The 26322-nt window shown below is 60.0% G+C and overlaps 2 protein-coding genes across 10 annotated transcripts in view; one reads left to right on the plus strand and one right to left on the minus strand.

Moving 5' to 3' along the window:
- The window catches only part of SELENOM (selenoprotein M), a 45219-nt gene extending 41863 nt beyond the window's left edge, over positions 1-3356 (plus strand). Inside the window, exons 2-6 of the mRNA XM_053993948.1 lie at positions 1707-1911; positions 1993-2028; positions 2108-2142; positions 2563-2641; positions 2731-3356. Coding sequence (XP_053849923.1) covers positions 1707-1911; positions 1993-2028; positions 2108-2142; positions 2563-2641; positions 2731-2943 — 568 coding nt within the window. The 3' untranslated portion in view covers positions 2944-3356. The remainder of the gene's footprint in view (positions 1-1706; positions 1912-1992; positions 2029-2107; positions 2143-2562; positions 2642-2730) is intronic.
- On the minus strand, positions 1056-25736 carry SMTN (smoothelin). Of its 9 annotated transcripts, none has more exons than XM_053993938.1 (22): positions 25609-25736; positions 20491-20651; positions 20155-20248; positions 19968-20046; positions 19591-19874; positions 18128-18230; positions 17701-17930; positions 17528-17591; positions 16247-16345; positions 15388-15717; positions 14359-14462; positions 12192-12308; positions 11013-11171; positions 10847-10922; positions 10426-10590; positions 9809-9871; positions 9581-9644; positions 9080-9250; positions 8861-8981; positions 8638-8789; positions 7143-7314; positions 1259-1346 (listed from the first exon to the last, which is right to left on the minus strand). In XM_053993938.1, exons 1-21 carry the CDS (start codon positions 25657-25659, stop codon positions 7170-7172), a joined length of 2832 nt encoding a protein of 943 aa, XP_053849913.1. In that variant the 5' UTR covers positions 25660-25736; the 3' UTR covers positions 1259-1346; positions 7143-7169. The 9 variants fall into 9 exon arrangements, with proteins under 9 accessions (XP_053849909.1, XP_053849914.1, XP_053849908.1 ...); XM_053993937.1 differs by lacking the exon at positions 1259-1346 and adding an exon at positions 4783-4873; XM_053993934.1 differs by lacking the exon at positions 7143-7314 and having other exon boundaries at positions 1056-1346; positions 17701-17918.
- Positions 25737-26322: the final 586 nt, after the last annotated feature.

A 26322-nucleotide genomic window follows, 5' to 3' on the forward strand; every position in this document is an offset into this window, starting at 1 on the left:
GGCTCCTTATCTTCTTTGCCGGTTGTCCTTGGCCTAAAAGTTAGCTTGTATATAGTTAGTTACACAGTCTTCTGTGCTAGCTGCATTTGCACAATTCTTAAGCAGAATACTTGCTGTTTATCAAACCACCCCCCCTTTTTTTTTTCCTCTTTCTCTTCTCACAGTCTGAAATTTTCTATTCAGTTTAAATTCTTATTTTCTTTCAATGTTCGTTTTAATGAACAAAGACCTTTTTATTACATCATCAGCAGCAGAATCTTGGCCGAGGCAGCCCAGCCCTGGCTGCTTCTGGGCCCAGCGGACCCAGCTCCACCGGGCTGGTGGCAGGGCAGGGTTTAGTAGCAGCAAGATGTCAGCAGCCGCAGCCACGGCCCGGCCCGGCCCCGGCCCCACGGCTCCCCTCTCCTGCCCGGCAGCCGATGGGGCCCGGTGGGCTCCCTGGGAATGGGCCCGGGCCCGGCCTGGCTGAGACGGGGTCTGGGCCGGCCTCCTTACCTCTTTGCCGGCCAGAAGGGAAAAAGATCCTCCTGGGCTTTTTTGTCTTTAACAGGTATCTTCACAGAGGCGTGTACAGTTCCCTTAGTAATTTAACAAATTGTCAATTCTCAAGACTAATTACTGATTTATCTTTTTGTCAGGGACAGAGGAAAATGCTAACAGCTTCTTTTAGAAAGTCACTTCCCTGAGTGCCTCCAATACAAAACCAATACAGTTTGTCAGTGTGTTGCTGCATGTGTGGTGCTGTGGGTCTGTGCACGATTGCTGTGTGTTGCTGTGTGTGTGTTGCTGTGTGTGTGGTGCTGTTGGTGGTGCTGTGGGTCTGCGCGCGGTTGCTGTGTGTTGCTGTGTGTTGCTGTGTGTGTGGTCCTGTCGGTGCTGTGTTGCTGTGTGTGTGGTGCTGTTGGTGCTGTGTGTTTCTGTGTATGTGTTGCTGTGTGTTGCTCTGTGTGTGGTGCTATTGGTGCTGTGCGTTTCTGTGTGTGTGTTGCTGTGTGTGTGGTGCTGTCAGTGCTGTGTGTTGCTGTGTGTGTGTTGCTATGTATTGCTGTTATAAATTGAGGCGAATAATTTGTTCAGCCTTTCAAGAGTTAATCAGAAATTTATTGGTTACAGCAAGCAATGGCAAGCAAACAGCGCTGGGTGCAGCCGGGGAGTCAGCGCTCCGCCTACGGCTCACACCGTTTCCCCCTTCCCACAGTCTTTTTATACTCTTTTTTCTTCTGTGTCCACGGTATCTCTGGGTGTACTCTGCGCTTGCGCCCTCTGTTGCTAGGGGGTCTTCTTCTACTCTCTGGTGGTCGTTTGAGGAAGGCTCCTCTCTTCTTCCTCGGTGAAAGTCCACGGCCCTGTAATGATCTTTTCCATATAAGGTTGTATGTTATATGCGCCTAAGTTCTAGTTACACAATCAGCTTAAGTAATCAACATACTAGCTAGTTTCTGTCTTGTGGTTTTCTGTTATCTACACAAGGCTTCTCCTTTCTGTGTTGATGAACAAAGAGTCCTTTCTAACTTATCATATTGCAGTGTGCGTGGTGCTGTCGGTGCTGTGTGTTTCTCTCTGTGGGTTGCTGTGTGTGTGGTGCTGTCGGTGCTGCTGTCAGTCTGTGCACGGTCAGCGCCCGCGGGTCTGACGCCACCCTCACACTGTGCGCACGCATGTGCGCATGTGCGCGCACGTGAGCGCACGCGTGTCTGTGTTTGCAGTCGTGCGCGCAAGTATTTCGCGCGCGAGTCGCCGCGCATGCGCGGTGCCGCGCCGGACGTGGCAGCGGCGGGAGACATGCGGGCGGTGGTGCCGGGGCCGGGGCCGTGGCTCCTGCTGACGGTGGCCCTGGCGGTGAGCGGCGGCTCGGAGCACCCCCGGCTTCGCGAGACCGTGCTTCGGGACCTGGCCCGCGGCAAGGTGGAGGTGAGCGCGGGTGGGCACCGCGGGATACGCCGGGGGTGAACCGGTGCCCGCAGCTGCCTGACGGGGTGTCCTCTCCCGCAGACATGCGGCGGGTGACGGCTGAACCGCCTCAGGGAGGTACGTACTGGGGCAGGGGCGGGGCTGGGAGTCGGGGCTTCCCAACGCTGAGCCGGGCTCGACCGGCCACTCTCCGCAGGTGAAGGCGTTCGTCACCCAGGACATCCCGTTGTAGTACCTGCCGGCAGCGACTGCAGCGCTGGGGTCCCGATGGGATGGGTGGCGGATGGGATGGGATGGGATCGGTGCGGGACAGGATGTAAGGGAATGAAGTACGGGAGGGGATGGGCTGAGGGAGGATGGGGCTTTGTGAGGAATGAAGGACAGGGTTTGGTGAGGAGTGGAGAATGGGTAGTTGGGGAATGTGATGAAGGATAGGATGGTATTACATGGGAAACAGGATGGGGTGGGGGACAGAACAGATAGGATGGAAGGCAGTGGGATATGAGAGAAAATGAGCCAGGATGGAGGATGGTACAGGATAGACAGGAATGGTATGTGATGGAGGACAGAAGACGATATGATGAAGGATGGAATGAGATAAGGGTTAAATGGGCCTGATCAGTGCTGCCCACTCCTTGACACATTGCCCAGCCATAACCTGGAGATGAAACACCTGCCTGGTGCTGACCCTGAGCTTGTGCTCCTCAGCCTCCGGTATGAAGAGCTAGAGGTGAGTGGGCAGTGTGGCACCTGCTGCCACAGGGCCTGGGGTGGTCAGTGCCCCACAGGTGCCAGGCTACAGCCCCTGTCTGGGTGCAGAGAATTCCCCTGAGCGACATGACGCGGGAGGAGATCAACCAGCTGGTGCAGGAGTTGGGCTTCTACCGCAAGGAGACACCTGATACCCCTGTGCCAGAGGAGTTCCAGTTTGCCCCTGCCAAGTCTCTGCCAATACTGCTGCCCTGCCATGTACCCACTGCTGATGGCAAGACCCCATCCAAATGTGACAAGGAAGAACATCCAGACCTCTAGCAAGGAGCGTCACCCTTAGGACAGGGTCCTGCAGCCAGTCCCCAGTGTGGGGAATGAGGGCATTATGGCAGCTGGACATGATGTCACAGGGCGGCAAAGGTTTTCCACCCCTGCTCTTGCTTGTGTGCTGGTTGATGTCCTCCTGTCCTTCAAGCCCATTATCCTTGGCCAGTCAGAAGGAGCAGCATTCTTTGCAGTCTCTTGCTGTGCCCAGACGTTTCACTGCTCCCAGCACTGGGCAGCAGTATCCTGCCTGCATGGGACAGGATGAAACCCTCAGCAGAAAGCGCCAGGTGCTAAGGGTGGATGTGCTGAGTCCCAGAGGTGGGAGAGCTGCCCCAAGAACGGGGCTTTACCCCCCAGCAGGGTTTATGTCATATCCAGCTCCTAGTAAAGCTTTTATTTTGCAGTCATCTGCACTGTGTCATCTTTTCAGAGGGAACTTGGTGGTGTGCATCCCAAACTGCTCTGTTCTAAGCACAACTGGGTGCCCCAGAGCTTCTCACAGAGGCAGGAGAGGATGGCACAGTCATAGTCACTGCTGGTGAGCGACATACCAAGCTACAGAACAACTGCTGTTCCTGTGCCACCCCTCCCCAGCATGATAGAGGGGTGAGGGTGGTGGGCACTGTAGCATGGGATGAGCTGTTCTCACACGGTGCAGGAGGATGGGCATGAGACCATGAGTGAGTTCTGCAGTGTTGAACCAAAGCCCCATGGCTGCATTGGCCCAGTGGGGACATCTGACCCTCAGCTACGGAAGGCAGTGAGGCACAGCTGCACTTGACTACAGCCTTGCTGGCCATGTGGGATCTTTTCCCTATGCCAGGCCTGGGCCAACAGGGGGCAGTGAACCCTGGTCAGGGTGGCTCAGATATGGACATCATCAATGAGGTGAGGAGCAGTACACGCCCCAGTTCCCTCCAGGCTGGGTAAGCAGTTGTGTTGCAGGTAGAGGGCCCTGCAGCAGCTGCACTGCCAGCGTTCCCCAAGCACTGGGGTGTGTGATATGCCACTGGCAGAAGGACCTGAGCCAGAGGCATTGCCCTAGATAAACCTTTATTATCTGGCTGGTGTTGGTACAGATGTCAGCACAGGTGTAGAGATGTGACAGAGGGGTGGGCAGCGCTGAGCACATGGGTGGCCTGAGCTGGAGAGGAGAGTGGGGGCAGTTGTCCTAGCTTCTCCATTAATCTTGCACTCCCCTGGGACCCCTTGCTGCTACCTCCTCCCCAGCCACAGGTGCCCCTAATGTGGAAGTGCCTCAGGTGCATGTGGAGGGGGGAAGCAGGGAGTTGGGACGGTTGTGGAGCTGTCCCCAGGGAGGTGACACCAAGCAGGGCCTGCAGTGGGCAGAGGCTTCCTTGCAGAGGGCCAAGGGAACCACTGACAGGTGCTGCCTGCAGGATGCAGCATGATCCAGACCCATGAGGTGGCCCAAGTCTGAGGGCACAGCTGTGCCCATGACACCTCAGGGACACAGGGATGGTACCCTGCAGGGCAAATAATTCCTGGAGAACAAATAACTTAAAAGGCTGGAGCAAGGTGGGGGGCAAGCCAAGGTGGGAGCATCTCCAGCAGCGCCCACCTGGCTCTGCCCACAGCTGGCCGAGGCAGAAGCAGCTCTGCCAAGGCAGAGGTGTGGGAGTGGCCTGGTGGAAGAGTTCTCCTGTCCCCAGTGCCAGACCCATGGCCCCCCAGACCCTCCCAGGCAAGCAGTTCCCTTGCCCACAGGCAGTTCTGGGGTGAGGGCAGCAGTGGGGGTGGGAAGGGCACGCTCTAGCACTCTTTCTGCCGCATGCGCAACTCGTGGCGACGCAGGTGGTTATAGAGGGACTGCACGTAGGTGAAGACGCACTTGGCGTCAGGCTTCTTCCCCATGATCATCATGTCTTCAACCTCCACCAGCGGCACGCAGTCCACCAGCGTCCTGCAGAGATGAAGCCTTCAGCATGGCCTCAAGCAGGCTGCCCCCATGTGGGGGCTGGGATGGGCACCCCACACTGCCCAGGGCCTGCTGGTGTGGGCACTCCTGCCCTCAGACCTGCTGAGCTCCTTTACACATCCCCCACCCCACCCTGGTACCCACAGCCCTTCTGCTCCTGACATGGGGAAGAGTATGTGCTGTCTGCCCCGAGAGGTGCCTGCCCCAGGGCAGGGGTTGCCCAGCTGTCTGCACCCCTGACTCCTGAGACGCTCTCCATCCTACTTCTTGGTGCTGGCAATCATCCCCTGCTAAAGCTGTGCCCACCCTCCTCCAGCTGATGCTGATGGCCTCTAGGGAGAGCCCAGCCTGGCTGCAGGTGTCTGCTGTGCCCCTGCCTCAAACCCTACCAAGTGGTCCAGGGAAAGCAGGGGGTGGGTCTTGGTTATGTGCTGCCCTTACTCCTGCCTCAAACTCCAGCCCTGCTCTTTTGCCTTCCCCCAAGCCCTGCCAACCTGGCTCCCTCCCTTGCCCTGGACTGCAGTCCAGGGGCTACCTGCACCAGGCCCAGCACACCCTACTGCTGGAGTGGGCACTGCCCTGCCTCATCTCACTCAGCCTGGCCTATCTCCTCCTCTCCTTGCCCCACCACAGTGCAGGGGTCCATGCAGGACCCAGCTCCAGGAGCTACCAGTCTTGTGGCACCCTGGCAGCTTAGCTGTGGTTGTGTCCCCATCCCCATAGTAGCCTTGGGGCTCTGCTGCTGCCCTTTTGGTGGGGTGGCCCACTCTGCCTTGCCATCCATCCAGTTCCCTGGGCCATGTCTCTCCCCAGGCTGGGGCTCCCTGGGTGCTTGAAGGGACTGACAACATGATTAGGAGTCACGATGGCAACCTGGAAGGGCATGGAGGGGAGCTGGCCACCTCTTGTCCTCTCCTTTCTAATGTGAGAGAAGGGGGGGGGGCCCAGAAGCAACCCTACCACTGCTGCCAACTCTCCTGGCCCTGCCCAGGTCCTGCACCTCTACCAGGCATTGTTCCCTCTTCAGGCTGCTGCTGCTGCTGGATCAAGGACTGCACTGGCACTGGGGGCAGTGCTGACACAAACTGGCAGCACCTGCTGCTGCCGTGGCCAGTTCGGCTGCTTTGGCCTGGGCTGCTCAAGGTTCTGCCCAAAGGATCTGGGTGCACAAGGAGGATCTCCCAAGGCAGGGCTCTGCCCCCAAAGACAGGGTACACAAGGAGGGTCTGAACCCTACGCTTGCCACCCACAACAACACCCTCAACCCCCAAGCCCCGTACCTCCCCTCTCCCCTCCTGCAATAGCCCCAGTGCACATGTTGACCCCCTAGAACAGCCCCACCCCAAGGAACGACCCCAGCCAGTACCAGCCCCTGGGGAGCACCAGGGCCCAGGAGAGGCCCCCACTCTGGGTCCCATGGCTCCAGCCATTGCATTAGGTCTCTGCTGCCTGCTCAGTGGGCTCCAAACCCACAGCTTGGCTGGCACCAGCCCCACCTCATGATTTGGCCACTGTGGAGATGGTGGGGGATGATGCTTGGGGCCTTGGGAAAGCCCTTGCCACTGCCAGCCTGGCTTGGGGGCTAGTGGCAGAGCAATGGCAGTGCACAGAGAATGACTCTGCCCTTATAAAGCCATTGTTTGGGCCCTGGTGTGTCAGCATTGTGCAGAGCCAGGGGAGCCACAGCTCTAGCACCAGCCAGGATGCCCTGAGACAGGCACAAACACTGCAGGACGAGGCAGGACCTGAGCCTTGAGTCACACTTTCCAGGCTCCTGCTTTTGCCCATATATGAGCAGGCAGCATCTTGGAGCTGGGCATGCACCCTGGGGCAGGGGAATGAGGCAGCAAGTGGAAGCAGTGATGCTTCAGCATCCTGGGGGGCCACCCACACTCAGGCAGCACCATTCAGAACACCTTGAGTGGCATCCCTAGCAACTGACCCCTGGTCCAGGCTCAGCCATGGGGGCAGGGCTCTGTTCTAACTACTGCCCTCCCCACAGCTGGAGAGCAAACAGCACTCCAGGGTGACACAGGCCCCCCTGCCCAAACCTCCATAGGTGCTATTCCAGAAGACCAGAGCCTGGCCAGCTGTCTGCGCCCATCTCCTGCTGGGCCCTGTCTGGCACTGCCAGGACTCGCCCCTCACCCATCAGCATCCCCCAGTCTCGTCCACAGCTGAGGCAGTCAGTTCCCTGCCGAGCCATGGTGGGCACATGGTGGGCACATGGGCACTTGGAGGGGAAGGTTCTCACCATCGGTCCTGGGGGGCTGACAATGGACTACGACTTTTTGGTTTTTACCAGCCCCTTCTGGACCAGGCAGCGATAGAATTCCTGAATGTATGTGTACACACACTTCCAATCTGGCTCGCGCATCCGGACCATGTCCTCCACGTCCAGCAACTGTGGACAGTCCGCGTGCTTCCTGGGTGCAGGGAGAGAGAGGGGCAAGCCAGTGACCGCAGCCCAGTCAGGGAGGGGAGGAAGAGAAAACAAGAGACACAGATCAGTGCAGTTCCCATCCCACTGGCAGCTGCTCTGCTCTGGCATGCTCTGGGGATGCACATATGCAGGGGCAGGAGGGCTCCAGGCACCCCATGCCAAGGCCATTCAGTGATATTGGGGGGCACAAGCAAGGGGGAGAGGGGCACGTGAGTGGCGTGGAGAGGCGTGAAGTCCAGAGGGAAAGACAGACGAAAGAGGAGGAGGAGTAGGAGGACGAGTGAGGTGTTCTGGTGCGCCAGGTGCTTGGGGAGCGGGTTCCAGAGTGGAGCGGCGCTCTATACAGCTCCGATATAGAACCGCTGGGGCGGGGGGAGGGGGGGGCAAGCCCAGCCCTCCTGCCCAGCTCCACTTGGAACCGCGCGACACAGCCCTGGTGCAGGAAGCTCGGGAAAGGACGCTCACAAGAGCTGGAGGAGGAGGAAGGATGAGAGGCCACCTGGCTTCCAGGCTGGAGAGGTCGATGGCTCTCTCAAATCCACGCACCAGTTTCCCAATTAAGGCAAAAAATCCATTAACAGGAGCGCCAAGAGCCAGGCCCACAGCCCCTTTCTCGCTCCACCAAACAACACCACGGCACCCTGGGAGCTTGTGGGAGTCCCCATCTCATCCTGCCACCTTGGACATCAGCAGGATGGGACCCCCACCCCCAGCCCTGCCCCTGGGCAGGGTGCTGGAAGAGAGGAGTGGGTGGATGGGAGAAAGACAGAAGGAGAGAGGGGCTGGCTGCCAGCCCTCCAGCTAGGCGCACTCCCATCTCTCAGCACCCAGGAAAACCAGAAGCAAAAGTGGAAGGGAAGAGACTGGAGAAGGTGCAATGGTGTTTGAGCCCCTACAACTGTGAAAGGAGGAACCTGGCATAGGCAAACCCTCTCCCCCCACAGGCTGCAGTCCCACACCTGGTTCCCCAGGATGGAAAGTACTGCCTGAAGCCAGGTGGGCTCATAGGGCTGCTGCTCTGCCTTTGGGTGCTTTGCCCCACATCCAGGAACCCAGACCCCCATACCCACCCTTGCCACACCAGACTGGGTTGCATTGGCCTCTTGTGACTCTGCCCATACAGCTGCTGTTTGCCCCTGCAGCACCTAACCTTGTTGCATTGCATGGGGGGAATGACACTTACAGGCACCCACCTCCAGTACTATCACCTCCATGTGTCCCCCCTCACCCCAGCAGCGAGCAGGAGAGCCACCCCAAGCTGCTCCAAGCCATCCCAAGTCCATATGATGGCAAGAGAGGTACGTACTCTGCAGAAGAGAAGGCCACCTCAAAGTTTTGGCGGCGGTTCTGGGGCGTCAGCTTACTGTAGTCAAATGCATCAGGGAAGAAATTGTGGACCAAGGCACAGAAGGCCATGCCATCACTCCAGCTGGATGAGAAGTTCTGGATATCCACGTGCTGAGAGAGCAACAAAGTTACCAAGGGACAGAGTGACTGGCCTTGGGACAAGAAGAGGAGGTGGCACCCACCTCATAGCCCCGGGTCTTGGCTCTGCACCAGTCCAGCAACATCTGCTTGATACTGTTGGCATTAGGCACGCCAAAGCTGGAGGAGCGCTGCACAGCAGTCTGTGATGCTGCAGGGTTTGAACTGTGGCAGGAGACACGGGGTGTTATCCATAGCTCCAGGGTGTTGTTATTTGTGCAGCAATTACTGCCCTGGCCAGCCTGCCCTAGGCCCAGCCTCACCTCCCACCCTCCTTCTGCAGCTTCTCCATCATGGCTTTGCGTGCCTGTGAGGCCGACGTCTTGGGCAGACTCTGAGCCTTCATCAGTTCCTTCTTCTTCTCCACCTGACGCCGCTCCAGTGCAGCCAGGCTGCTCTGCCGAGAAGCGCTCTCATCTTCACGGTCAAAAATGCTGGGAGAGAGACAGGCAATGCTAAAGAGACTGTGGGCAGCCCAGAGGGGGGCAAGCAGTGGTCTCAGCCCATAGCCAGCTCTGGAACTCTGGAGACCTCCATGTCCCTGGGATAGAAGAGAGGTGGCTTAAGGTCCTCAGCTGGCAGACGTATCTCTGTGGCCAAGGAAGGACCCATGAGAACCTCTGAACACAGTGGATGTATCTCAAGGAGCAGGAGGCTTTGGGGTCACATTTGCATGGGGACACTGCAAGCTGGGTGGAGGGTTTGTGCAAGCAGATGAGTGACAGGGACCATGTGGGGCTGTCCCCACAGGCACATCTGCTCACCTGCCTGTCTTTTTGGATGAGGAGCTGTAGGATGATTTAGTTTGAACGAAAGTGCTGTTGCCATCTGCAGAGAGAAAGGAAGGAAAGAGGCCCTGGGCAGGAGCTGAGGGCAGCTGTGCCAGGAAGGCAGAACTCTGCCTGTACTAGGGCAGTGATGGTTCAGCAGCAGTGATGCCCCAGGGTTACACCCTGAGGATGCTATGGGGAAAGGGCAGGAAAAACTCTTACTGTCTGATCTCTTCACATAACTTGACTCCATGGTTGTAGTACGAGAGGTCTTGGTGCCATCACCTGCAGGGACAAAGCAACAGGAACCACTGGGCTGGGAGGAGCAGCACCCACAGATGTCTACTGCTGCCAAGCACATTCACACCCATGCAGTGCAACAGGGAGAAGTCCCAGGTGGTAGAACCATGGGCATGGCAGGCAGAGGGAGGACAGAAGGCATGTGCCCCCAGGCAGAGAACAAAGAAGCAAGTGCAAAACAGCAGGGAGCTGGGGCATCCCTCAGCCCCTGCAGCCACTCAACTTGAGCCATCCAGGGACTGGGAGAGCAGGGATATAGGAGGCAAGACACAGGGCAAAGGTGCAGATGAGGCCCTGCCATCCTGACAGGGCTGGGGATTCAGAGGGAAGTCACCAGAGCAGAACCCTTAATTATCCCCAGCCAGGCTCTGGGCAAGCCAGAGACTCAGCTCTGAAAAACTGTCCTGCTCCCAGGACAGTCTAGCCAGACTCAGGACAGGCAGTGAATAGCAAAGGAGCTATGGTGGAGGAGCACTGGGAAGGATTCTGCAAGGTCCCCAAAGGGCTGGCACACCCCTCCCACCCAGCCCAGCCCATACTAGACTGGACAAGACGCTCAGTCTTGGTGACGGTGCTGCATGCTGAGCCATCGGCTGACTGAGTGCTCTGCGTGGTGGTGGTCTCTGTGGAACGGCCAGCCCTTCCTGTCACAGATTGGCTTCTAGCCTCCTGCAGCCGCTGGTCCCGCTCCTTCTCCCGCTGGTCTGCAAACACAAGTATCAGCAGGGAAGTGGGGTGGTGGGCATGGTTCCTGCCACAGCAGGGGTCCTGCAGCTGCTGCTGGCCCACAACTGGTTTGTGGGAAGGATGATGTCCTTGGCCTCACAAAGCCAGGGGGGCAATAGAGGAATCAGCACACACCCTCCTACTGCTTCTCCGCAGCTGGACAGCCACACTTCAACACCCTATATTGCCACCACCACCACTCTGACCCCAGCAGAGATCACCATCCCCGAGTACCTCGCTTGCGCTGGCGCAGCTCCCGCATGGCATTTCGAATCAGCCGTCGCTCCTCAAAGTCTGTTGTCCGATCCAGCTGCAGGAGGTGGAAGTCATCATTAGTCTTCTGCCATCAGCTTGAGGTCCCTTTACCTTCTGCAGGAGCCCGAACCAGAGAAAGAAGTACCATCTTATCCAGAACATCCTCATCCTCAATCTTGCTCAGCTCCTCGACATTCAGCTTGCTCCTTCTCTCCACCTCCTTCACTTGCGCCTTCTCCATGCCGTTGGGCAGCTGTGGTTCTCGCCTTGGTGACTTCTGCTGCTCCACCACCTCTGGCTCCATCTGCAAGGACACCACCGTGCAGCTGAGCCCCCTGCCAGCTTGGCCACGTCCCCACCTCTTCTCAGGGTCCGGGCCCTGACATCACCTTGACACCTGCCCAGTGCTACAGGCAGTGAGAACCCTGGAGAGGATGGTGCCACATGGGGCCTAAGTGCTCTCAGCTGGTGGGATGCCGCAAGCATCTGCAGCGCCCAAGGCATGCAGGGAAACATGACAATCTGCAGCACCCCATGCCCCAGGAAGGTCCAGCAGTCCCTCTCTTCCTTCCAGTCTGGCTCCCATTAATACCTCCAAATCCTCTCTGCTCTCTGGTAGGAGGTGGCTGGGTCCCCCAGCAGGCAGGAGTTGCCCAGGGCTCTGGGCTGGGCAATGGCTGTTACCCAGCAGTGGGCAAAGTGCTCGCAAGGCCAGTGCACACCATTAGCAGCACAGGGATTTCCATGGAATTAAGGGACTTAGTGTAGAGAAGAGCTTGTATAGGAGATCAAGAGCCTTCCTCCACATCCCTGCCAGGATCTAGGCGAGTTTGGCCCCTGCCGGAGCACAGTCAGGATGCCAAGTCCCTTTCAGCACAACCCCCCAGCAATGCATAGCAGGCAGTGGGCCAGGCCCAGAATAGGGCAAAGAGGCACTAGGGATGACAGAGTGGGGCCAGAGCAGCCATGCACACACCTGGCCCCATCCTGCATCCTGTGACTTGGTAAACTGATCCATGGCAAAGCCACAGCAGGAATTGACACTGGCCACATGTGCCCATGCCACCACCTGTGCCTGGTGCTGTGGTGGGGGCAACACTACTGCCTGTGGCTTCCCACCTGGCACACGGGGCATACGAAACAGGTGGGTGCACAGCCCCGCCACAGTGAGCCCAAGGAGTGGCAGATCCCCATGGTGCCATGTCCCTGCGCACCACTGCCACAGTCATGCCTTGTGCCAGGGCTACAGATATCCCCCAAGAGCCCTGGGGGCTGGTGACCGCCTCCCTTCCCCCTGTCATGGGGCAGGGCTGCCCACACTCACGCTGCTGTTGCTTCGGGAGAGATGCAGGGTCGACTGCTGGCGCGTACTGGAGAAAGTGGGTGGATGGGCCACAGGGCCACTGGGCTCCTCAGTGCCCTCAAAGTGGGCGCAAGGGTCCTGTGCTTCCAGAAAGAGGGTGCTGATGTCCTCCCCGGGGGGCGCCTGCAGCCCTGGCGCCAGCAGATCGAGGCGGCGGCCCAGGCGCCCCAGCTCTGCCCGCAACTCCAGGTGCTCCTGTTCCAATGTCTGCAGTGCCTGCACCAGCACCTGCACTCGCTGCAGAGCCCGCTCCAGTTGCCCCTCTGCTGCCCCCCGGAACGCCACCAGCTCCTGCCGCAGCTCTGCCAGCTCAGCCACCCCAGCCTGCGTCAGCCCCTCCAAGCTGAGCCCTGGCATGGTGGCGATGCAGGCACTGTGGCGAGCCCCGCTCAGCTGTCCTGCTGCCCTTTATAGGGCCCAGGCACCCCCCCCCAGCTGGAGGCTGGCCTGCTCCCTGCCTGTGGGCTATTCTGGTCCCAGCAGCTGGGGGTCCCGTGCAGGGGTGCTGAGCCAGGCGCCACACTTGGCAGCACATTCGGCTGTGGAACCAGGTGGTTCAGCAAGGGGAGCCCTGCAAGTGGCCCCCCCCGCCCCTGGAGGCTTCTAGGGCCAGATACCAGCCTGGGGGCTGTAGGACAAAGTGGTGAGAACCAGCCCTGACCACTGCAGTGCTGGGTGAATGAAAAAGCCAACCCCTGCTGTGTTCTTCTGTCCAAGTGCTTTCCCACTCTGGGCCAGCACAACATTTCCAACCCCAGGCTGGCACTGGTATAAGGGCCTTGGTCACAGCATGGATTTTAGGTCTTCATACCCCCGTGCTTCATGCCTGCCCCAGGGGGAGCAGGTCCCTGCACAGGTACAGGCAGCACCCCACCAATGAGAAGACATGCCACTGCAGCTACTGCGCCCAGGTCCCTACAGCCTGCCGGTCCTCCAACCAAACCCTACCTGGCAGGGCTGCCAGCACCATTGCCTCATCCTCCTCCTCCTCCTCATTGCCCACCGGGAGCATAGCTGGAGGCTGCATCTCCTGCCAAGCAGCCAACGGGTCTCAGGTCCCCCATCTCACCAGACAGACCCACTAATACTTTAATGAGAGCTGACAAGTGCTCAGGCCAAGCATGTCCAACCACCTTAGCACAGGGGAGTCACCCCACCGCAGCCAGCTGCTCACAGGCAGGACCTGCTGGCAGGTGTGGGCAGCACCTGTGGGCACTGCTTGCCTCATGCCGGCAAGGGCTGGGCTGAGGATGGGGTGAAGCCAGTGGTACCACAGCCACCAGTATGCCCCAGGCCACAGGTGGTACCACAGCTACTGGCAGTGACACAGGCCTTCCACAGCGCTGTTCCTGCAGAGGCAGCTAGGCGTGCGCAGGGCCATGAGTGAAACATAGCCACGTTTGACATCCTGGCTCCTGCCAAGGCAGCACACGGGCGCCTTGCATTACCCTAGATGGGCAGGAGCAGATTAAAGCACTTGAAGGGCTGTCTCCTGTGTGCACCCAGCCCAGGATGGCCACTGCCTGCTCTCCCCACAAAGACACTGCAGAGAGGTTGCTTTTCCAGGTTTTTTTCTCCAGTTGCACTCAAGAATCCCTCCTAGGCAGGCTGGGGCTTTGGGCACTCTCCACTCAGGATGGCATAGCAGAAACATGAAAGACCCCAACCCACAGCTCCAGGGTGCTTTAGAGACCTTTGAAGAGTAGCCCCCCTCCAAGGCAGGCTCCCCAGACACATGGCCAAGGTCCATCCCCACGAGGGAAAACAGAGGGGTGGTTGGCAATGGGTTTTTCCCTGAGCTGTTGCCACCCTTAACGGTATTTAAAACAAAGGGAGACCAACTAAAGATTCCTTGTCCCCCTCTGCCCACCTCCCCAAGTGTCTGAGTACATGGTGGCACAGTCCAGAGTGCAGGAGGCTCATTTGGGGCTGTGCAATCACACACAAAGTCCAGGGTCTCTTGATGAAAAAAAACCTATCAAAACAAAAGCACCAACCAAAACAAGACAGAGCCTCTGGAGCATGCTGCCTACACTAATTCCTTGGTCCCTGCTCCCCACCCCAAGCCCTTGGAGCTGCCAGGCAATGGCCAGGTGGGATACAGCCCCACAGAGCCCCGGGCACTCACCTTGGTGACATTGCTGCTGACACTGCTGATGTTGCAGATGCTGCTGACGCTGCTGGGGATGGTGGTGATACGGATGGGGGTGCTCCGCAGATCCAGAGTCACCTCTGCAAGGGGAGCAAGAGGCATGTGGGGTCTGACCCAGCCCACAGGCTCAGCCCCACAGCTGGGGAGTGGCTCTGGCTGGGCTATCTGCCTGCCCCACACATCCTGCCCTGGCAGTGAGCACTTAACTCTGGCACAGGGAAAGGGCTTTGGGGGCAAGCAAGAGATGGGGCAGTTGAGACCCCTCACTGCCCTGGCTTATCATCCTCCCCAAGGAAGGGAACTTTCTGCAGTGTTTCAGCTGGAGCCAAGACCCCCTGGTGAGAGGGATGGCCACAGGAGCAGCCACACCTGCGGGCAAGCAGGGTTGGGGCAGGGCTGCAACAGACACGGTGCAGCAGTGGGATGGGACAAAGCAGGATGGCGTGGGCTCCCCTGAACCAGCAGGTCAGCAGGGAGAGGATGGGGCAGGGCAGGGACTGGGGAATGACCACAAACATAAACACAGTAAGACAGTGGAGCTGGGGACAGGCTGCAGGGCCAGATGGTCTCCCCGAAAGGAGATGCCCCAGGCAGGATGAGAGTGCATGCCAAAGGATGAGGACTACCAGGCATGCTTTGTTCTTCTGGCAGCACTCAAATGTCCCTGCTGCTGATCAGCACCCACCTGGCCTGGCTCAGCCTGCCTGCCTCCACCTACCCATTTGTGCCCCCCAAATGTCAGTGCCCGACGGCCTACTGGCACCCACCTGCTCCACTGCCCAACTGTGCACATTGTTGTATTAGGAGCACAGTCCTGTAGCACTTACAGCCCACTGGATGTCCATTCCCCTGCGGTGCCCACCTTCCTGAGAGATCCACACCTTTTCCAGTCCCACCTCCCTGTACAACACCCATGCTCATCACCCCTACAGTGTCAAGCCTCACGACAGATGCCACCTGCCCACCGGACCTCTCCTGCGCGTCCCGTACCCCATCAGTGCCCACCTGCCCGCTGGCTGCCGGGGGCGGCCGTGATGCGGGGCGCCAGGGGCTGCACGCGCCCATCCTTGATCTCGATGGTGAAGAAGGTCTTCATGGCGTCGAGGCGGGAGCCGACGGGGCGCGGGGCCGGACGCTGCTCTGCGCCGCCGCTGCCCCGCGCGTTTTGAGCGGGCGCCGGCGGGGCCGTGCGGGGCCCCCGATGCCATTGGGCGGCCCCGGCCCCGGCCCCGGCCCGCCCCCCCGCGCTGCCCGCCCCCGCCGGCCCGAACCGCTGCGCGCGCTCCCGCACCGAGCCGGCGGCGGGGGAAGGTGGGGGTCCCGCGGGGCGCGGCGCTGCGGGGACGGGCGCGGGGTCACTGGACTGCGGCCGCCCGCGCGCGTCCCCGCTGGGGCTTGGCCCCGCACCGCGCATGCAGCGCCCCGCGATACACGCTGCCCCCCCCATCCTGGGGTGCCCCCTGCGATGCATGCTGGCCCCGCCCCGGGATGCCACACCGTGCATGCAGCCCCCCTGGGTTGCCCACACGACGCACAATGCCCCCGGAGTGCCTGACCATGCATGCAATCCCTCACGTGCTCATGGGAGGTACTGCTGTCCCCCAGAGAGCCCATCATATAGCCAGCATTTTCCAGGGTGGCTGCAGCCCCCCAAAGCCTCTGCTCCCTCCCCCCACTGGTGCCGGATGCTTGTGCACATGGATAGGAGGGACGGATTCTGGGCAGGAAGCAAAAGGGCAGGTGGGCAGCCAGCAGCATCCTGCGGCAACCTGGCACTGCGGAGCTCCACACCTGCCCAGGCTCCACCGGGGACATCCCACCACCGGGAAGCAGAGAATGGAGGCAACGACCACTAGGATCTTACCCGTGGGGCCAGCCAGGCAAAGAGAGGAGGGCACCAGCTCCCACCGGTGAGTATTCAGGCGAGCCGGGGTCCCCATGACCTCCTGGGTGGGCACTGATGCTTGGAAAGAGACAGGCCAGGGAAGGAATGACACAAAGGGGGCAGAGAGTGAGCACGGCACAGCTGCTGCTGGCATCCCCCCACTCAAGCACAGCACCGTGCAGTCTCCCTCCCCATCACTCTACACTCCCCAGAGTTTAGTGCCAAAATCCATCAGCACTTTTGGCTGCCCTGCACCCCAGGCATGGGCTCTGTCCTGCAATGCAAAACCACACTGCAGAGGGTAGGCTCTGTGCCCAGCAGCGCAGTGGGGGTCCCTGGGATCTGCGTTGAAAGGTTGGGATCACCCCTGTCCTCACCAGGCCCTGGCACACCATCGCCTCTGCAGAGACGTTGAAGGGGCCAGGTGGCTCAGCCTTCAAGGGTGCAGGCAGGGCTCTGCCCTTGGGCTGGAGTCATTGGTGCCCATGGAGGGAGGGGGCTCAGCTTCTCCTCAGAATCCAGGTTTGAGCCCCCTGTGAGGCAAAGGGGAAGTCAGATCCTGCACACTTGCCTCTACCCCAGGGCTGTACCATGTTGCAACCCACCACCCCTAGCATCTTCCCAGGGCTTCTTCCTTCCCAGGAGCCAGCAGCCTCCAGGGACTCCTCAGGACAGCAACCTCCGCCTATGAGGGCAGCACCCCTGACCCGTGAAGCAGAGAGCTGCTTTTTGGTTTTTCCCCATTTCCTTTTGGCACAGCCATGGGGATGGTATTCCCATCAGTAGGAAGAGGGCAACTGCTGTCCACTGGAATTCCTCAGGACTGTGGGGAGGCCCTGCAGGGTGCTGGGCCCAGGGTGGGGGTGGTCAGAGACAGCCGTGCACAGCTCCCAGCCTTATTGGGACAAAGAATGCAAAAGGCCAGGGTTTGCTACTGGCACCGATTCCCTTTCATGGCCCTGCAGTAACCCGGCCAGAGTGGGAGCCCCAGTAAACAGCTTGCCTGGCACCCAGTTCCCTGGGTGGGGTGGGCATTGCCACCACTTGGCTAGGCAGCAATTGGCCCCCAGCTAGGGGTGGCCTTTGGCCTGGCCGTGTCCTGCACTCACATTCCTGGCCCAGCACATGTGGGCTGGAGTCATGTCCCCAGGGCTGCCTGGGATGCTGCAGGACAGGGGAGTGGGGGGGCTTTGGGGTGGCACTGCCCAGCTGGCAGGGGGCCAGCTCTCTCATGTCACCTCCCCTCAGGGCTAGACTTACCCACTGATGGCCTCTCATGTCTCCTGCCTGGCACCAGCACCTGGCAGTGCACCCCAACATGAAGCTGTGGGAGTAGAGGGGCAGAGCACTCAGCTGGTGCATCAAGCTGGCTTCACCCACAGACTGCCAGCCCTGGACAAGGAGGGCAGCAGTAGCTGCCACCAGTTTTGTACCTGGCTGCCAGCACTGGGCTGGCCCGGGATGAGTTGCTCCCCTCTGGGGCTTTGCGCCACACTGGGCTCTGGGGCGCTGGCAGGGCTGCCCAGGTTCCCTTCTTTCCAGGCTGCCTGGGGCTGCCCCAGGGGCTGACCCTGCTGCAGGTCCTCATCACCATCTTCAGGCTCTGGATTGGGCTCTGGGGCTGGCTGCAGCTCCAGGAGCACAAGGGTTCCTGAAACCACAGCTGTGGGTGAGAAGAGACTGCTCAGATAGCCTGCAGCTGCCTGCAACGCATCCTGCAGCCCCTCCAGGCACCCGGCTGCCCTGCTCACCATTGTGAGATAGTATGCCCTCCATCATCCTGCATCTGGCCAGGCACAGCTCTGGCCCCAGGCATGCAACCCAGACAGCATTTTGCCACGGACATTTGTGGGGACTCACCCTGAGCACTGGGTTTCTGAGGGTCTCCTGCCTGCTGGCTGCACAGTTCCTGCATCCCGGCTGGGACATGCTCCTGCTCCACCACATCCTCTCGTTTGCGGGCCTGGGGGGAGTAGAACCAGCCCTGCTCCAGTCTCTCACTGGGCCACCATGGCCCACTCCAGCCAGGGATGCAGAGGCTGTGGACCCTTCCCATGCTATCCACGTCCCTGCCTGCAGCACGCCATGCATGCTGCTGGGAATTGACAAGCACAGGAGTCACAACAAGAGGCTCAGGGGGACAAGTGTCCCCACACCCTGCTGCATCCTGTGGGCAGGGAAGGAGACAGTGTCTAGTGAAGAGGGACACCAAACCTGCCCCATAGGACATAGAACCACACACAGGTGACAGATCTATCTCTGACATAACTCTGAGCAGGCCTAGGGTGTCCTGGTGTCAGGTAGGGAACAAGGTGCCAGTCCTGGCTGTGCCAGTGCCTCTAGCAGCACCATGACTCTAGGGCAGGGGGAAATGAAGAGGGGCCCATACCCTGAGGGGGCACAGGAGAGCCAGGCCCCAAACCTAAGAATGGAAATGGCCACATCGAAATCAGCCAGATCAAGCAGAACAGCCCTCTCAGCTGCTCAGTGATGTCCAGCCCAGCCAGGGCTTGGGGACAGCATGCCAGCAAATCTAGATGAGGAGGCAGACAGTGCTGAAAGGTGGCACAAGGCCACATTCCTTTGGCAGTCTCCTGCTACAGCCCTAGGGCAGGTGGAGGAAGAAGCAGGGCTGGATAGAGGCAGACAGGAGAACCCACACCTTCTTTCCTGGCTGCGAGTACACCCATTGCTTCTCCTCTTCCCACCCTCACCCTCAAAGGGCAACCCCACAGGGTTGGATGCAGAGATCTCCTACCACCACAGAGTCTCTGCAGTCTTCCTTGCTGCACTGAAAACCCCAGTTTGTGCTCATTCCTTCCAGTTCTGCCCACCAGCTTATCCCTCCCCCATCCAGAAAACTCCCAGCAGCTTCACTCCAGAATGAGCCGTGGCCCCTCAAAGGCTGGCAGGAACAACCATCATTAGAAGGGGGACAGAGAATCGAGGTTTCTACCCAAGCAAGGGAACTGCTGCAGGAGAGATGAATAGTTGTAGCATCCAAAGAGCCCCATCCCCAAGAACTGGAGCAGAGATGGGTGCACCACCCGCACCAAGGGGCTCCCAGATCCCCACCAGGTAGCAACCCTGGGAGAAGTCCAAGGGGCACCCTGGCCTGAAGACCCAGCCCTAGCTCACCACTGCTGAGGCCACACTGGCACAACCCAGCCATGTTTCCCTGTCCCCAAAGACCCCAGCCCCACCTTCAGGTAGGTATGCACAACTTGCCCAGGGCTCTGTGCTCCAGACAGGCTGGCACAGGAATCCCAGGAAAGGGTGAAATCTTGAACAGTCCCACCCCCTGCAGTGCTCTACACACTCACCACAGAGCCTCTGGGCTCCTGGGCAGGGGCCTGCTCCACAGCCTCCCCGTATCCACTCTCCTGTGGCCCAGCTAGTGCTGGCTCTGCATCGTCCTGCTGGCTGCTCTCCCCGCTCTTGTCTGTGCCTGGAGGCTTGGTGCTGCCCTCACCACAGCTTTCTTCACTCCCAGTAAGGGCTGGTGTTTCAGCATTGTCCCTCTGGACAATTTTCATTTCCCCAGGCACAGTGGGGGGATTGCTGCCATCCCTTTGGTTGCCCTGCACATTCCCAGCCAGGGTCACGGCTGGGTGGGAGCAAAGATGGTTTTCAGGAAGGAGTTGCCCACATCTCATACTTTCCAGGGCTTCCCCCCCAGAACATGGGAATGGTGCCTCACCTTCAATCTCCTCAGCCCGCAGCTTACGGATGGCAGCTCGGATCAGCTTGCGCTCCTCATACTCACCTGCTGCCCGCAGCTGTAAGAGGGAAGGATCCAGGAAAGCCCCAGCACAGGGTAACCCATAGTCAGCCCCAGCACAAGTTCCATCCCAGCAAACAGTCTGCCCCGGCACACAGTCACTCACCAGTTTTGTCAGTTCCTCCACGCTGGTGATAGCTTCGAGCTGCTCAGACAAGGCAGCCAGGGCTGCCTGCTGCTCCTCTTCCAGGCGCTGGGACCTGAGCAGGGTGAAAGGGGTGGCCATCTGGGAGCTGTCACAGGTGTTTGCAAGCAAAGTCCCCTTGTGGGCAGGTGGCAGATCCAGGCAACAAGCCCCACCATGTGCCAAGCTGCTCTGTGCCAGGCTGCTCCCACCCTCACGTTCACTCAAATCTGTCCCAGCCATAGTGGGGCCAGGTACCACAGTCCCCATCTCCCAGGGCAGAGGCAGGGAATGATCACAGCTCACAACAGGACTCACTGTGGCCAATTCTCTTTGTTGTCCTGTCGGTGGCTGCTGCGTTCTGGGCGGAAGCGCTTGGATGCCAATGTCTCCTCGTCCCGCTCCAACTCCTGCCGCTGCAGCTCCCGGATAGCTGAGCGGATGCGGCGCCGCTCAGCCAGGTCCAGTGTGGCCTCCAGCTGGGTGCACAGGGCAGGGCTCAGCACTGGCTCTGACCACTGCGCCCGCATCTCAGCCCTGGTGCCACCCTCTGCCACACTGCCATGAGCTGCCCACACTCTGGACAAAGGCGCTGTCTGTGTGTGGCACCCACGTGCCCAGTGCATGCTGCCCAGCACTGCCAGGCCCTGCGGGAAGTGGGCATGGCCCCCCTGGGGCAGGATGCTGGAATCAGCCATGGTGAGGAGGGGCTGTCATGGTGGCACCGAGACCTCTGGGCATGTAAAGGTCAAAGTGATGAGCATGGAAAATGAACACCCACCAGTGGTCCTGCTGCCCGCAAGGGTTGGTGCTCTGCCCCTCCCAGTACCACCAGCTCTGGAATGAGTCCTCCTACCCATGCCAGCCCCTCCAGCAGTGAAGGGACAGGACAGCCCATTCTCTTCTCATCCCATGTTCCCCAGGGGGTGCTGGTTGAAAGGACCCCAGCATCCCACCAAGGAGTCCTCTTGTCCACCCTGCAGCCCTCCCCACCCTCATTCACTGCTAGCAGATGGCAGGCGGCTCTTGGTACCAAATCCATGAGTGGGATGTGTCCTAAATCCAAGTCCAACTCTTTATGTGTGGGAAGCACAGCCGCAACTGCCCCACAAATGCTCTTCATTAACATCTCACAGGCACTCCAGGTGCTCCTCAGCCCACCCAAGGCCAGCACCTGGCATGGGCATGCAGAGCTGCTCCCCCTCTTCCAGACCAGGTCACAGCCCAGCCCCACTACCAGCTCCAGTTTTCCAGAGTGCTATGAACACACCTCCTGATGCTCAAGGGGCGGAAGGCAGCCAGATCTGCAGTGAAAGGCCAGCCAGGGCAGGCAGGGCCCCACTATCCTCACACTGTCCTGCCGTAGGACATCAACACTGCCCTGACATCAGGAACCCAGGAGGTGATTTCCCATGGAGCTTGTTAAAAATAAACCCAGTGACCAACAGCAGCTGCTGTCAGCATCAAGCCCCATTGCACTGGGAGAAGCCATGGCTGTGCCATAGGACAAGCGCATCAGTCCCTTCCCTTCCTATCCCATGGGCCACTGACAGGCCACCCATCCAGGCTCTCTGGGTTCCACTGCAGCAGGGATCCAGGGTCAGTCTCTTGACTGGACCTGAATTGAGCCACAGTGGGGGCCCCACTGCACTACTGTATGCAGACTTCTCTGCAGAGAAGCTATCTCTCCTGAGAAGCCATCGCTCTTTGCCCTCTCTGCTTGGAGGCTGGTGATATGGGAGGGTATTCCCATCTTAGTGAAACCAGCAAACACAGAGCAGGCACAGAGATGCCATGTGCCACTCCAGCAGCAGCCAAAACTGTGGTCCTCCAACCCTTGCCAGCCACAAAGCCCAACAGGGAGCATTATCCTTCCCCAGCTGGAAAGATACCAGTGGCCAGGACTACCATCTCCGAGGGCAACTCTAAAAACAACTCTAAACACACTCTAAAAACAACTCTAAAAACACACATAACATCTGGGAGAGCTGCCTGGAGCCAGGGTACTCTTTCCTTCCCACTCCAGCAGCCTCTACTATGCCAGCAGGCAGTACCATCCCTTCCAGCATCCTAGCCAGAGCTGAGACCTGCAGCCTGCTCTGGGCTTTTATCCAAAGCAGGCACCTCTGCGACCACAAGGCCAGGGAAGCAGCTGGAAAGAGCAGGAGCCACGGCACTGCCAGAGCAGTGGGGGGTGGGGGACAGAAAACCAGCCCCTCCATCCTCATGGGCCTCTCATTTCCCATCTGCCCTGGATGGCTGCTGGCATCCCAAGGATGCCACTACAGTGGGGACAACTACTACCAGGACAAAGGCATGGTCCAGCAGCAATGGCAGCCAGCCTGGATGCCTGGCTCTCTGCAAACAGGGCAGCATCAATGGGCTGGGAAGTGGTGGAATTTGGTTCAGCTTAAAATGAGGGGCTGGAGTCAGAGCTTTGCGGTAAGGGCAGCTCTCCCTGCAGCCATCCAAAGGCTCTGAGGACAGGAAAACAGTCCTCAACTGCATATTGGGTGACCAAGGCCTTGGCCTTTTCCTAAATAAGCTGCTGGCAGTGAGTGGCTTGGCCCCAGCAGTGGGGAAGGTGGGGGGAGAGAGGAGAAGGAGTGTATGCACAGCAGCTGCAGAAGTCGTGAGTGCCAGGAAAGGACACAATGAGATACCAGCTCTGCAGACCCTGGTGCAGACCCTGGTGCTGTGTGGCACCCACGTGCCAGCTCTGGGTCTGCCCTACCCAGGAGTTTCCAGCTGGGACCTGACCTGCACCCAGGTCCTGGAAGGCTTCCCCCCACAGGAGAAATGGCAGGGCAGGAGAAAATGCCTTATTCCAAGCCCACGTCAGCAGGGAGCTGGGATGAGGCAACTGAGCAGTAGCAGGGGAAAGCATGACGGAAACCACAACAGCTGCGAAGGGACCAAGGGGCCCAACCCTGCCAGCACAGGAAGGCTCAGGGATCAGCCCCATGGGCCCTGTCCAGCTGCCAGCAAATTAATGGTTCCAAGCAAACACCCTCCTCGGCACAGAGAGTGCCTTTGTGAAAGGGCACTGGCACAGCACCCATAGGCTGCTTCCCCACTGGTGCCCAACACAACAGTGCTCAGAGCCCTGGTGCAGAGGGCAGCTCCTCCAGGAGGACTGCAATTAGCCTGGCATCCATCCGGCTCTTTGAAGTGCCACAGCACACAGCAATTTGGAGGCTGGAGCGTGGCCACAGGGAAACCGCTTTGGGACATTGGATGAGCCTGGCACATTGAGCACCTCCTACAGCCCCAAGCTTCACTGTCACCTTTGGAAAGAGCCATGGGGAGCATGGCTGCCCCCTGGGCAGAGGAAAGCAAGAAGGACACTGGATGACAGGGACATGGCAGGGATGCAGTGCTTCTCAGGGCCACTGAAGATTTGCCAAAGGCTACTGGGTATAAGAAGAAGGAGATGTCATGGCAGCAACTTTCCTAGCTCAAGCCTGCCCTGCCTCTGTCTCCAAAGCTATTTAAATCCTCCTTAATCAACCAGACTAAGAGTTGGAGGGGCTGAGATTCGGAAGCATTCCCCAGCCCAAAGCTGGCAGACCTCAGCCTGGAGCTCAGTACAGCTGTGAGCACTCAAACAATCTCTTGCTTCTGGACATCCACCTAAGGGCCATCTATCCCCCACAACTCCCTCCTCCAGCTTCTCTATGCCCTTGGTCACCTTTATGCTGCACCATTGGTTCATCACAACTGGCCTCCCTGGGACTGGGATACCAGTGGGCAGCTGGAGAGGGAATCATATGGATGCCTATGGCAGGAGTTGCAGGACAGAGGCTTCCTGGCAGCTCCCAGCCCAGCCAGCATAGGAGTGAGGGACCTCCTATAGGTCCCCCAGCCTCAAGTCCCCCAGCCTCCTTCTTCCAGTTTCCCTGGGGACATCAGATGCTGCTGCCTAGGTGTCACTTGGGAGAAATGTAGAGAAGCAAGGCAGAGTGGAGAGCTGGGGAGAGCAGAGAAGAAGGGAGGAAGCAGTGGGAGAGGCAGTTTTCCCTTATATGGACTAACCCTCTTCCAGCTGAGTGGAGCCAAAAACCTAACCAGAAGAAAAATAATTCCTTCCCTGCCTCACTTCAGCTCAGATGAGGCTTTCCCCAGCCTGTGCCACACAGCACAGAGAAATGTGGGTCACAAGCACAGTGACCCACTTTGCTCTGGAGAGGCGAAGTCTCAGCACGTCAAAGAAAAAACATCCATAGAAGCAGTGCTTGCTGCAGGATGAGATCCACTTCCCTGGGCTGGCCAGACACCAGGAACCCACTGCTCCTGGGGCTCCATCTCAGATCAGAGACCTCTGATGGGACATGGCAGAGCTGGAGCACTGGCAAGATGGGAAGTCACCCTGACCACCCATCCCAATGCCTCTGGATGGATGGCCCATTGGCCCCAACATCACCCCATGAGAAGCAAGTGGGCTCCTCAGCTAGAACCACGGGCAGGTCTGCGTATCGTCACTCAGAGCTGCCTGAGGGTTGCAGGACAGAAGGCTCAGCCGGGGACCCACTGTACAGCCCTCACTTCCTGCCAGTACCCCGACTCTTTCCTGTTCCAGCAGACCTGCCTTCCTGGCTGACTCAGCTTCCTGCTGTGACTATTCCCCATCGCTGGCCCGGGCCACCCCGGCTCAATCCCCGGGACAGCCAGCACAGCCCTAGCCCCGGGCCGGGGGTCCCTGGGGTTGCCCAAAGCCGGGCACTTGTAGGGCTTTCCCAGGACACCAGACCTGGCCGAGTATCCTGAGTCCCGTCTTCGGGACACGGAGGCCCTCGTCCTCCAGAGCCCACCGGCCGCGGCAGCGCACGACTGTAGCTCTCGCTCCTGGGGCAGTGCTCCGGCCGGTGCTCCAGAAGCCGCCGCGCAGGAGGGGATAGGATGCCAAGCCATTGGGCAGAGCCCGGGAAGTCCGCCTGGCACCGCGCCAGCCCCGGCAGCGCGGGAACCCGCAAGGGGAGAGCGGGGAGCAGAGAACTGTGCCAGCATAGGAACGATTCCCCGGGATCCGCCGGCCGAGATGGAGCCGGGACAGGCAGTACGACCAGGCGCGGTTGCGAGCTAAGGGCTAAAAGCGGCCAGAGCTGCGGGGCCAGAGCCTTCGGAATCACCAGAGCTCGTGCTGGAGCTCACCCCGGTCCAGAGCCCGACCCAGGCCAGCGCGGGCCCCTCCAGGTGCTGCCGCCTGGGATGAGCGCTGGATCTCCGGCGCTACATCCGCTCCCAGACATGGCTCTGGAATCCCTCGGCCGAGCAACAGACCCGAGGCCCGCCCGGTCCCATTCTGCCTGCGCCTGGGACAGCAGCCCCCGGCCCGGGGGGGTTCAAGGAGCCGTGGCACCTCCAGGCACGATCCGCCCTCGGAACCGCCGCGGGCGCGCACCGTACCCCGAGCCCCGGAGCAGCCGGGGGACTCACCAGCTTCCGCAGCGCTCCCTCGTCCATCCCGAGGAGGCTCTCCTGAGACATCCTGCCCGTTGGGCCCGCGCTGCTGCGGCCAGGACTCGGTGGCGGCCGAGACAACAAAGCACGGCCGGGACGGCGCGGCCCTGCGCTGGGTTCGACTGCGCTCCCGCCCCGCCCCGCCCCGCTCCCTCCCTGCCCCGCTCCCTCCCTTCCCGCTCCCTCCCTTCCCGGGCTCCGCTCCGCTCCCGTTCGTGCTCCCAATAGCGCCGCAGCCCCACCGCTTCCCGCCGCCTCGCCGCTTCCTATCGCCCCGCCTCGCCCCGCTGCCGCCAGCCCGGCCCGGTGCCGCCCCGCCAGACCTGCGGGTCCCATATCCCGGTGCCCAGCCCTGTCCCGGCACCGTGCACCGGCAGCCGTGCCGTGCCGTGCCGTGCTGCTCTGGACTCACTCCCATCCCGGACCCTATGCCGATGCCGATGTAGCGGAACTCGAGCCTGGCTCCCTTGGGGTGGCACCCCAGGGTGTATCGCTGCACGCAGAGTGTCCCCGAGCCCAGCCGGGCCGCCAGGACTCCCCATCTGCAGGAGCTGCTGTGCCCCTCGGCTGGCAGGATGCGGGGCAGAGAGCCACCAGCACCTCCTGCCCAGAGGCCCTCCCCACTGTGCCTGGGGGATCACACCGTGGGATACCCCTGCATGCTCTGGGGAGCTGTTAGAGCTGCTCCCT

The sequence above is a fragment of the Vidua macroura genome, chromosome 18 (genome assembly GCF_024509145.1).
Source record: "Vidua macroura isolate BioBank_ID:100142 chromosome 18, ASM2450914v1, whole genome shotgun sequence".
In the NCBI taxonomy this organism is placed as follows: domain Eukaryota; kingdom Metazoa; phylum Chordata; class Aves; order Passeriformes; family Viduidae; genus Vidua; species Vidua macroura.

Coding starts and splice junctions, on each gene's coding strand:
- SMTN (XM_053993933.1), bottom strand. CDS start 25,659: ATGTCTCAGGAGAGCCTCCTCGGGATGGACGAGGGAGCGCTGCGGAAG. Junction 20,047..20,154: donor TGGAGGAACTGACAAAACTG/GTGAGTGACTGT, acceptor TCCCTCTTACAG/CTGCGGGCAGCAGGTGAGTA. Junction 14,463..15,387: donor CCCCGGCAGCCAGCGGGCAG/GTGGGCACTGAT, acceptor CTCCCCTTGCAG/AGGTGACTCTGGATCTGCGG.